The sequence below is a fragment of the Taeniopygia guttata genome, chromosome 1, assembly GCF_048771995.1.
Source record: "Taeniopygia guttata chromosome 1, bTaeGut7.mat, whole genome shotgun sequence".
In the NCBI taxonomy this organism is placed as follows: Eukaryota; Metazoa; Chordata; class Aves; order Passeriformes; family Estrildidae; genus Taeniopygia; species Taeniopygia guttata.
The window spans coordinates 34,628,683-34,640,455 of record NC_133024.1 but is presented as its reverse complement, the minus strand read 5'-3'; the positions used below and the strand labels follow the sequence as shown (position 1 = coordinate 34,640,455).

The 11,773-nt window shown below is 42.3% G+C and overlaps 1 protein-coding gene across 5 annotated transcripts; it reads right to left on the bottom strand.

Annotated features, from left to right (window-relative positions):
• Positions 1 to 421: 421 nt before the first annotated feature.
• CCDC90B (coiled-coil domain containing 90B) lies at positions 422 to 11,164 on the bottom strand. 5 transcript variants are annotated; one of them, XM_072926819.1, is made up of 10 exons: positions 11,056 to 11,139; positions 10,803 to 10,866; positions 8,960 to 9,079; positions 6,300 to 6,403; positions 4,874 to 4,975; positions 4,207 to 4,248; positions 4,056 to 4,127; positions 3,921 to 3,974; positions 2,880 to 2,994; positions 422 to 1,718 (listed from the first exon to the last, which is right to left on the bottom strand). In XM_072926819.1, the coding sequence occupies exons 1-10, from the start codon at positions 11,104 to 11,106 to the stop codon at positions 1,663 to 1,665; spliced, it is 780 nt and encodes a 259-aa protein (XP_072782920.1). In that variant the 5' UTR covers positions 11,107 to 11,139; the 3' UTR covers positions 422 to 1,662. The 5 variants fall into 5 exon arrangements, with proteins under 5 accessions (XP_072782920.1, XP_072782931.1, XP_002188719.7 ...); XM_072926830.1 differs by having other exon boundaries at positions 10,803 to 10,845; positions 11,056 to 11,131; XM_002188683.7 differs by having other exon boundaries at positions 10,803 to 11,164.
• Between the last annotated feature and the right edge of the window lie 609 nt (positions 11,165 to 11,773).

Genomic DNA, 11,773 nt, shown 5'->3' with positions numbered 1-11,773 from the left:
TCTGTATTTTTCAAAGCCGTACCAGATGTAAAGATTAAGACAACAAAAGGAAGAATAGGCCCATTACTTAAGGGGAGTAACATGCAATTCATGAACAGCAAGTGACAGACTCAGCATTATATTATTTGGTTTCTATTTTTACCAAAAATGTTAAAATTCATCTGTCAGTTAACAGACAATAAATTTTGTTAAGTGAATGTACAAACTGGGGAATGAAACCCTGGAAAGCAGTGACATGGAAAGGGACCTGGGGGTCCTGGTCAATGACACGGTGAACATGAGCCACCAGTGCCCTGGCAGCCAGGAGGGTCAACCCTGTCCTGGGGGGCATCAGGCACAGCATGGCCAGCTGGGAAGGGGAGGGGATTGTCCTGCTCTGATAAACTTTCATGCAGAAAATCTCAGATAGCCAGACAGCAAATATAAGAAATTAGTTTTATTTTCTTGAATGAAGATGATAAATAATTTAATGCAGAGAATATATATATTCACAGAATACCAGCAAGTTCAACTGTAAACAGAATAAAACAGTGATTAAAAAAATTGCCAGTAGTCAATACTACAATAGTCCTTAGCCCATAAAAGGCCTATTCTTACTTCAAAGTTAATCCAGAAAGACTTAAAAAATTATTATTATACTAAAAGAATCAAACCAAGCATATGCATTTATACTCAACAATATGGAACTGCTTCAGTTTTGGGAGGCATCCACCCGTGCTGCAATTCTGCAACAGGAGCTGTCAAGTCCTTGCAGAAGGCAGAGTGGCCAGGAGGGTCAGTGTGTCCCACGGGACTACTAAAGAGCCTGGAGGCAGATCACCACCACCACCACCCTGGCACACTGAGATTCTGAGTATTTCCATATTACAAGCCAGATACTATGCCAGAAAGTATGTGCAGGTTTCTTAGAAATACTCTACTACGTGGAAGTTAAGAGCACTTATCCGCCCCAGGGCTGTGTATTTCCACTTGGAAAGGCAAAGACAGAGAAGTTTTCCCATTCTTTTGACCTCTGGGTTTACAGAAATTGCAGGACATACTAAAGAAAATCTATAGAGACATTCTGTACATGAGATTTTGAATTCATGTAAATCACTTTTCAAGGAAAAAAAATGGTTCTTTAGTAAAGGCTCAGGAGTGTTTTTTTACATATGTAGATAAAAACCCCAAAGGGCCAAGCTTCCATTCATCAAAAAAGTGAGGAACAGACTGGAGGCAAAATCCTGAACTTACGTTCAAGATTAATTTACTTGGAGCAGTTTAGGTAGGTTGGATCTGGTATTAGCATACCCATACTGGGAGCTCTAATTTGGGAATTGTATTCCCATTTCAAGGGTATATAAAATGTTTCATATTTCCAGTTTGAAATGAGCTGAGAGTGAGAATTTTTCAGAAAGAAAACAAATTTAATTCTAAAAGATATTAGGAAGCTTTCTGGTATGGCGTAAGAAATACTTTGAAATAAATAGTATTGAATAGGAGACAATGAAATATACTATTTGGCTACTTCCAATTATTTTGCTCTTTAGTTTTACATATTCAGAAAACATTTTTATTATACAGGAAGAATATCAAAACCAAAAGGTGCCAAGGTTATCATCAAGGTGGTGTTGCCTGCGTGGCCTTTTCTGTCTGTACTTAGTGGAGTCATTCCATGTAGATCTATTTCCAGAACCTGTAAAACCCCAGTGCTATTGCCAGGCAAGTGAACACTGAAGCTGTTAAAAAAAAAAAAAAAAAAAGACAAAAAACAAAACCCAAAGAAAGGAGATAATTAGCTGTTGTACCACTTTATCCATACAGCAAATTAGCTGCAAACAGATGGAAGAATTAACAGCTCTAGAGCAGAGCCTCCTAAACCTCCCAGACTGCTGCAGGTGCAACAGAACAATTCCAGAAGCCAATGGCTGGTCTCAGATGCCGCACCCTGCACAGCAGCAGTGCTGAGATGGGAGGCCCAATGCAGCAGCCTGAGGAGCCACGTTTTCAGGGACACATCCCAACAGCTATGCTGAATACCTCAGAGCACCACAGGCTACAGGGCTTGTACTACTGTCACTGGAAACTGCACTACAGGAGAGCCAGCTGCACCAGGGCTCACATCAGACATCCCAGATTTCCCATGGAACCAAAATGACAATGAATCTGAAAATGAGCTGTCAAACATGGCAGCAGTCCTGAAGCCTGATGAGTTGTCTTTCGGATTTGTTATGCTGCTGTTTCAATTAGTGTTAAAATAAAGCAAATTACATTTTCCTTTAAACTTATTCTCACTTCCAAATATAATGATTACTCTCTTTTTATCCAGCTCCTACACAAAAAAATCTTCACTGGTTATGTACATATTCAGAAGACTAATCTCAAACTATGTTTTTGAACAAGCAAAACAAGCATTCTGAAATTAGTTCTGCTTGGCAGGGCAAAGTACAAGTCTTGCCACACAGAAACTGTGTGTCTGTGGAGACTCAGTGGAGGCAGAACTGGTCACTCTCAGACCAGTCCTGAAAGACAGCAAACCTTTAGGGTAACATAAATGACCTCAGCAAAATTTCTGTAGCAACTCCATCACATCAGTGGCTGCTGCAGCAAGCAGAGGTACTGTCAAACTGGGTATGGTATTTAGGCTTCTTTTTTAAACCATGTCCATATTTGTCCTAATCCCAGTTCTGGGCACAATCCTAGTCCCACAGTGGCATGCTCCCAGCTCTTCTGTGCTCTCTGTCACATTCCTTCCAGCTAGAGGGGGAAAGGGATATATCTCCTCTACCCAATCCCAGTTGTCTGCTGCTACAGCTGACCTAATTTAGCATATACTCCTGAACAAAATTTTATACAGCCACAATCCAGTACCAGTACTCACCTCTTTGCCTGTCACATACCTGCCAAATAGCGAATGGTATCAAGTTTATTCGATTCCATGAGTGTTTTTAAGGAAGCTATTTCAGTGTCAATTTTATAACTGATTTCTGAGATAATGCTGTTGGTATTTGCATCCTGAAATATTAAAAGACAGCATATATTTGACAATGGTCTCTACCCCCTTCACCTTTCCAAAGCTGAACTAAAATACCATGCTACCAGCAACAAGAAAATTTCCAACCTATCACTGCTAAGAGACATTAGAAGACAGAAAAACTTGCTTCATACAATCCGGGAAGATTGCTGAAGGGATAGAGACAGACAAGAGAAAACTTCAGTGATCACAGAATCAATGACTGGCTTGGGTTGGAAGGGACCCTAAAGACCATCTCGTTCCAACTCCCCTGCCATGGGCAGAGACACCTTTCACTAGACCAGGTTACTCAGAGCCCCGTCCAGTCTGGCCTTGAACACTGCCATGGATGGGGAGTCCACAACCTCTCTGGGCAACCTGTGCCACTGTCTCGCCACCCTCATGACGGACTTTTGTCTCTGATGTGCCAGTACCTCCTGAAAGAGATATTCTGCAGCACACGGAACAGTGTTCCTGCATTTTTGAAAAACAAAGTTTTAAGCATTCACAAGGCATATCGCAAACATGGAAGATATGCTCAAGTTAGGACATGGTCCCTCTTCAGCCCCTTAGACTCTGGTGTCCTCTAGCAGCTTTGGGATTTCCAGCCCTTGAACTGCTTGGCTGTAGGCATCTGAACCATCCCTGTGGTACAGCTCATCAGGAAAAAGGAAGCATGATAGCTCACATCCCAGCTGTGCCAGTCTGTGACAAGGTACCTGGGAAGTGAGGGACAAGGCTGGAATGCCTCCCTCTGCTGATTGGAGTTTAGCGTGAATCCCACAGGCAAGAAACACCTGCAACAGCTCTGAGTGATACAGCCTGGCCTTTTGCTTCACCATACCCATAAACATATTAGCTTTCAGCAAAGATAGGGGTTTACATAACAAACAATGCATAACTAAATCCTGTTTTGTTCAGTACTTACTTTTTTATGAAACTCTGTAGTGGCTTCCATCAGTTTCCTCTCCTGATCTGTAAACTGTGGATAAAAGATAAATCACAGCTATAGCAACAGAAACACAACACAAAGCTAATAAGGGCATCTCACAGACCAACTTACCATATCTGTCACCCTGCTCCTCTCCAGGTTTATGTCTAGCTTGCTGTCAGCTCGGATTTTACCAGTTTCAGTCTTTAAAACAAATTAAGATTATGAAAATAGTTATTTATTCCCCCTAATGTGAGTGTGTGGGTACTTGCTGTTTACTTACCATTAGCTGCTGTTTAACTTGATCTAATTCAATTTTCATTTTCTAAGGGCAGAGGAGAAAAATAAATATTTTTACAAATTCAGGAAACTTAACCAAATGAATCAGTGATGTGTTATCACTGCATCCATACAATTATTCTTTCCCCATTTTTCCTCCCAATGGGGCAATTTGTTCTTGATTAAATATCCTAACTAATGTGTTCGGATATACAGGCATTATTAATCTGCTGGGAATTTTGTTCAAAATAAAGGAATTATTTTGTAACAACTATTATCTTGTTACTCTGAGTATAAAGACAGCAGAGAAATACCAAAATACCACGAAGTAAAAGCAAAACGTGTCTCAATCACCAAATTAATTAAATTGCTGCAAAAGAATGTCTGGTTCCTCTACTATATGGTTAATGGCCAGAAACTAGCAGTTACCCTTAAATAAAATTACAGAAGATGAAAAAAATGTATGCATCTTAGAATCCTTTACAGAAAACTGAACAGGTCATAGCACATGAAGCATATTTTTATATGAATGCTGAAGTTGTAGCATACAGACTCTTCAATTGTGATTAAAGCATCCAGAATTACTTTTACATTTGCATTTTGTTCTACAAAACTGTACATCAGGTAAAATGCAACAAAATAAACTGCTTAATGAAAATATGTATTAGTACCTCATTTTCTGCTCTCAAGTTTGCAAATTCACTTTTCTCCAGGATGACCATATCTTTTCGAATGGAGTCCAAATGTGCCATTATCTGCTGTAAAGTTATTTCCTTTGAAAAATAAAAAATGCCATTGATTAAGGTGCACTCTTTCTGACAAGTAAAGAAAAAATGTTTAGGTCTGAAATGATGAAATTAGCTACTGCAAAGCACAAAAGTGGGGAGTCTCCCTAACAAGATTGTGACAGAAAGAGACAATTTAATACCAGCAGTTTGTTTGAATGACTCAAGAGTTTTGTGCTTTTTCTGTTGCTTTAATACACCAACTCTGAATTTAAGCAAAAAGATCAGAGGTGTTAGTCCAAGTAGGGATGAAATGAAATATACCTGAAACTACAGGTCACTCCTGCAGTCTCTTCCACTTTCAATGAACATTCAGTAGCCTCAGAAGCATTAATTGTTGATTTGAATGCAGCTTTTACTAAGCACTTCCATTTCTTGCCTACAAACTCTTAGGCCAAAGCCAAAGATTTAATGATATGAGTATTACACTGCCAGTTTCAAAGTCTGATGGACAGAAGTAAAACACTGCTAAAAAGCACTGAGAAAGCCTTCCTGGGGTTTGAACTAACAAGTTCAGAATTCAAACACTACATATAAACACAGGAAGAAACCCAACCAAGAAAATAAAGGAACAAACTCAGTATTTTAAAATGCTGAAAGCAATACTCCTTCACCCAGCATATGGAAGTTACCCTACTATTTAGCACGGAAAAAGACACATTGCTGTGGGATTCTCTGATGCACAGGGACGATTTTGATCATTGCTCCAGAAGGCTGTGCAGGCTGAAATTATGTGCTGTTCTTCTTCAATTCCTTAATGTAATTAAGCATTCATTGCTATTTTATTTGAACTGCTGAGCCTTTCTTCTAACAGGTTTTTATCTTACTGGCATTTACTTGTAATAAAAGTTGTCTAACTTGTTTTTTCCTTCTACATCTCAGAAGAAAACAAAACTTTCTGTCTCTGTGATCTTCTTTCACCAGAATGAAGACCTTTCTTTTTAAAAATCCTATTACATGCAAAGCATCCTGAACAGAATTGGCATGGAATTGCATTAGGTGGAAACACTGGTTTTTATAGTGTAGCTAGTACTGATAATGAATATTTTATGATGGCATGAGGCATATTAGCTCCTCAGTGTAAACGCAACCAGAGTTTTCCCAGGAATTGTACAAACTTCATTGTGTTCAATGAAGTAGTCAGACTTCAGTGGAAGCTCGTCAGGCCCTATAACTATCTGTTAAAATCCCAAGTGAAACTTAGGAAAACCTGGCACAGGGAGGTATTTATAGTACTAGAGAGAGCTGCTCACTTGTGTTTTAAAGATGCAAACAAGGCCTTTATAGCTACACAGCACAGATGAGTTTTTACCTGCTGGGCCTGTGTGACCATGTCCTTGTAGACGGTGTCTAAGCTGACATTGGACAGGGTTATCAACGCTGACACAATGGTCTGTGCTTGCTCCTTCCCAAAGCCTAGGAGATAATTGAAGGATGATAAGTTATGGTGGTATTAAAAATCTGGATGAGGAGCAAGAGATGCTCAAGTGCCAGACCTTACCACAGCAGCACATTCACACAATGACTGGGGACTGACAGCTAGGAGCCAGGCACCGTGACTTCAGGTAAAAAAACAAAGTTAATGCTGGAAAAATCTGAAGCACAGCACCTTTTAATTTACTGAAAGTCTACACATGCAGCTGAAAGAAAGACCAAATTTCTTTGTACAAGATCCAGCCGTTCATGCATTAAAAAAATAATTTAGCAAAACTTCATAATGAACATTCACAAATTCTGTTAAAACCAAACTTACCTTGAGCTACAAAGCATACACTCTATAGAATAATAAGTAATTCTGCATATATTGGAACTGTCCTGCAGAGATAGGAACACAGGCAAAACTGATTTTTAAACTGCTGCATCCATTGCCTGCAGAATTAACTCAAACTGGGATTTTTGCTTTCTGATGATAAAAAGTACACTTTGTCTGTAGCTTGGTGTAAATTTGAAGTGCTACAGATGATGTGTGGTGAATAATGGGGAAGAAAAATTGCTCTCATTTTAGTCAGATCTGGTCAGGTGCTGAGAGCTTTTGCCTTGGAGATTTATTTCCAGAAATCTGATTGGTATGTTGTGTTTCAACTAGCCCATTCTATAAAGTGGGCTAAATTAACATTGAAAATTGCTTTCAAGGCACATTATTTAGAGAACTATACCACTGCACCCTTCTAAAATACTGGTACTGTCCAGGTGCACCACTGGCTTACATGTCTAAAAAAGTACACATGCTTTACAGCAGCTTCTTTCCACTACAAAGTGTGATAGTATTGCTTCAGGTTCTCTGAATTTTCAGGGTTACTTAAACTCTAGCCAATTCCTTATGTTGCTCTTCCCCCACAGCAAGAAATTACTTTGCTTTGTGAAAGTTTAGAAAATGAGGAAAAAAAATATATATAAGCAAGAGACTGAAGCCCGAAAACTGCCAAAAGCTTGGGAAAAACTAAAATGGCTCTCTTATTTTTGTGGTTTTACCTATAAAGATCTGTCACTGTGGTAGAAGCATTTGTAGAAATTATAGAACAAATTAAACTGAGTAACAACTGGCACCAGACTTCATCCCATAAGTTCTAAAGGAGGTTGAAGAAGAAATAGCTGAATCAGCCTCTAGGACAAGTAACATTTCACAGCCTACCATGGAAAATAAAAGTGCCAGTTTTAAAAAGCAGTTCTAGAGAAAAGGGAAGTGCAGGCTGTCAAGTCTGACAAGCATGATAAAAATAAACATAGCAGATTACTGTGAGTCTTTTAACTACTAACACATATTATTATTAGACCCAAATAGTGGAAACAATTATAAACTCTGACAGTACAAAGTTTCTACTATCACTTGGGATTTTAAAAAATAGTTGCTAGCCTGATGAAGATATCAGCTCAAAGCTCAGCAGGGATGAATAAAGCTAACCAAACCCTTTGAATGACTAGGAAAAGGAACAGTGGACGCAGCATTACTTTACTATGCAAATCCATAGGACATTCAGTTGTCAAGTAATGCCAGCACTGTTCCCTGAAAACATGAAATGGAATGGAATGTGACAGAAGCAGAAAATATTAACAGAAGGGCATAGTGAATAATCAAAAATATGGAAAATCTACTGCTTCAGGAAAAAAAGCAACAAGCTAGGATTCTTCTGTTTGGAAAATGACGGGGCAATAGACAGAAGTTTGCATAATTCTGAGTGGCATGAGAGATTAAATGTTCACTCCTTCCCACAGAAGAGCTGAGTGGGCATCAAATGCACCTCATAGATGCCAGATTCTGCATAAACAGACCACACAGATGTCTGAAGTTCCATGAGAAAGGATGCTCTGGATAGTAATCAGTTTATAGTGGCTCAGGGACTGCATAAACTTGTGAAAAGATTTCCACTGACGGTTACTAAAACTCTCAACCAATTTAAAGTAACTCCATGGTGACAGAAACTAGAAACCTGGAAAATACAAGAGGATGTGTGACATACATCTACCCTGTTATAACACTCCTCTGCAGGCTCTGACTGAGCTGCTGCCAGGAGACAGAACCCAGGGCTGGATGGACCCTTTATCTGAATTCAGCCAGCCTCACTCACAACAGAGGAGTGGGCATTGAGAATGTATCACAGCACTGTGCTGCTGAGAATATTTCTCACTAGGAAAAAACCCTTCAGCTACTCTTAGCAGGCTAATAGAAGGAATTTATTGAAGAGCTTCACTTTTGCTGTAGAAGTCTTTACCTGTTACTTCACATCTGTTACCTGTGTTACGTTCCTCAGCTGGAAGACACCACATAAACCTGCTTACAGCTACAAATGAGGTCAATCGAATGTCCTAGTTATTTGTAGGGCACACCATCTGATGCCTCTCCTTCACCAGCCTCCTCAAGAGGCTGCTAAAACATTTTACACCACTGGTACTCGGGGGAAACTGACAGCACTCAAAGTTACACTACTTAATATTAAAAGTCTTCCTTTGAATTATTTATCTGACATCACTTACCATGGGCTTCCAGATCCTGCACTAAAGCATGGGTATCAAAAGTCACCTTCCTCTGCTCCAGGGGAGTGATATCAACTCTTCTGACATCATATGACTTCCTAACGCTTGTGGCAGCAAAACCTGGAAACAACCAAACATGCCTTAATCGGCTTATCATGCAATACACTAATCTTCATTTCTTTCATCACAGAAAAGCTGTATGGATGTTGCAACAAAAAGCTGGGTTGCAACACACCAGCAACCATCAACCCTTTTCCACAGGGAATTTACATTAAACAGGACTTACAGATCTGTCTGAAGTGTGTTCATATAACTGTACAACAGACAAGCATCCTGATACAGCACAAATAAACCCCACAGCCAACTGTTTTATAATAGTTGGGAAACATCACTGAAATAATTTTCATACTTGTAGAGAACACTGAATGACTTTATGCAATCAAGCATTTATTGCTGTTTTATTTAAATCACTAAGCCTTAATTCCAACAGCTTTTTATTTTATCACAGAATCATAGAATGGTTTGGTTTGGAAGGGACCTTAAAGATCATCTAGCTCCGAACCCCTGCCATGGGCAGGGACACCTTCCACCAGATCAGGCTGGTCAAAGCCCCACCCAACCTGGCCTTGAACACTTCCAGGGATGGGGCATCCATAGTTTCCCCGGGTAGCCTGTGCCAGTGCCTCAACACCCTCACAGTAAAGAATTTCTTCCTTATACCTAATCCAAATACCTCATTTTCAGTGGCTTGTGTGAACATAAAGCTACAATAAAAAAAAAAAAAAAAAAAGGCAAGTCTTAGTTTCATGATGAATTAATTTGTTGGTTCCAAGAAAGTAACTGGGCAATAAAGAGATATGATGTTTTATCTAACACCTCAGAGATGAGGAATACCTAATCTCTACAGAGATATTAGTTAACCTCAGGTATTAGTTAATGATCCACTCTATTTATGATGTGCTCTCCCACAAGCAGGTTTCACTGCTTCTCCAACTTTTACTTCAAGCATATGTTTTTCTTCACCTTATGTTTGTGTGGCTTTGCATATTACAGATTCTGCTCTGATTCTTTGTTCTCTAAGCAGCCCTGTTACTTCTTCATCTGTTCATGTGAAACTACATGCACTGCCGGCTCTCTGCCTTAACCAAATTCTGTGTCTTATCCAGATCTGTACTCAAAAGCTTTATAACATTTAAACAATAAGGAATTTATAATTTTGTGTCACTACTAGATAAATCAAGTTATGTGCTATCTTACAAATACTGTAAAAATCTGACTACAACTCATACTGCCACAACACTTTATTATTAATGACAATATTAGAGTTAAGACGCACCAGATGCTACACTCAAATAATGAAAACCAATTTAAAGCACTGCTTTTATGGAGCTGTCCCAGCTTTTAAACACACGGCTCTTGTCTTCTAAACATAGAGGTGGATTTTTTCTTTGGGTTGAAGAGCTACATTGCACAGACACTGTCTCAAGAAAGCTGGTATTTCAGCTCTGGTTGCTCCACTGCTGCAGTCTCGAGCGGATGCTCCTCTTCCAGGAGCTGAGAAAACCACTCCGCACACGCGTACCTGCGACACCTCCGGATGACAGCCCCTGCACCCCACCACTCCTCCCGTCCCGAACACCCCTGACAGCCCCTCACCCGGCTGCTCCCACCCGTGACACTCACCCCTTGCTCCAGCCCCGAGGGAAGGCGCTCAGCGCTCCCTCACGCAGCGCCGCAGCGACGGGCCCCGCGCCCTGTGCAGCCCCAGCGCCGCTCACAGACACGGGCTCACCCGACACCGGCAGCCACCCACCCCGAGGGGCCGTAGCACGGCGCCTCTCACCTCTGCGAGGAGCCGGGGGCAGCCGGGCCGGCACCGGGGGCAGCCGGGCCGGCACCGGGGGCAGCCGGGCCGGCACCGGGGGCAGCCGGGCCGGCACCGGGGGCAGCCGGGCCGGCACCGGGGGCAGCCGGGCCGGCACCGGGGGCAGCCGGGCCGGCACCGGGGGCAGCCGGGCCGGCACCGGGGGCAGCCGGGCCGGCACCGGGGGCAGCCGGGCCGGCACCGGGGGCAGCCGGGCCGGCACCGGGGGCAGGAGCGGGCCGGCCCAGGCGCGGAGGGCGCCGCTGCTCCCGACGCCCCTCATGGCGCCCCAGCCCTCCGCTTCCGCCCGCCCGCTGCCGCTTCCGGCCGGCCCCGCGGCGCATGCTGGGTACTGTAGTGCGCGGCAGGGCTCGGCCGGAGGCGGCGGCGCAGCGCCCCCGTGCGGTGGGAGGAGCGCAGCGCCGGGGCCGCCGTGCCGCCCTCAGCCGGGGCCGCGCCGTGGGGCGGCTCCGCTCTGTGAAACGCCAGGGAAACGAGCCTGAGGATCATCTAGTTCCGAACCCCTGCTGTGGGCACAGACATCTGCCACTAGAGCAGCTTGCTCTAAGTCCTATCCATGCCTTGAACACTTCCAGGGATGGGGCATCCATAGCTTCTGGGGCAACATGTGACAGTACCTCACCACCCGCACAGTAAAGAAGTTCTTCCTAATATCTAATCCAAATCTCAGTGACTTATGTGAACATAAAGCTACATTTTTTTTTTTCAAATACATACAAGTCTAATTTTCATTATGAATTAATTTCTTGGTTCACCAGGAAAGTAACTGGGCAGTAGAGGGATATGGAGTTTATATCTAACACCTCAGAGATATCTTTTCTGGGCAACCGGTGCCAATGACTGCCCCTCCTCGGGGTAAAGAATTTCTTCCTAATATCTAATCTAAACCTGTCCTCTTTTAGTTTAAAACTCTTGTCCCATGTCCCATC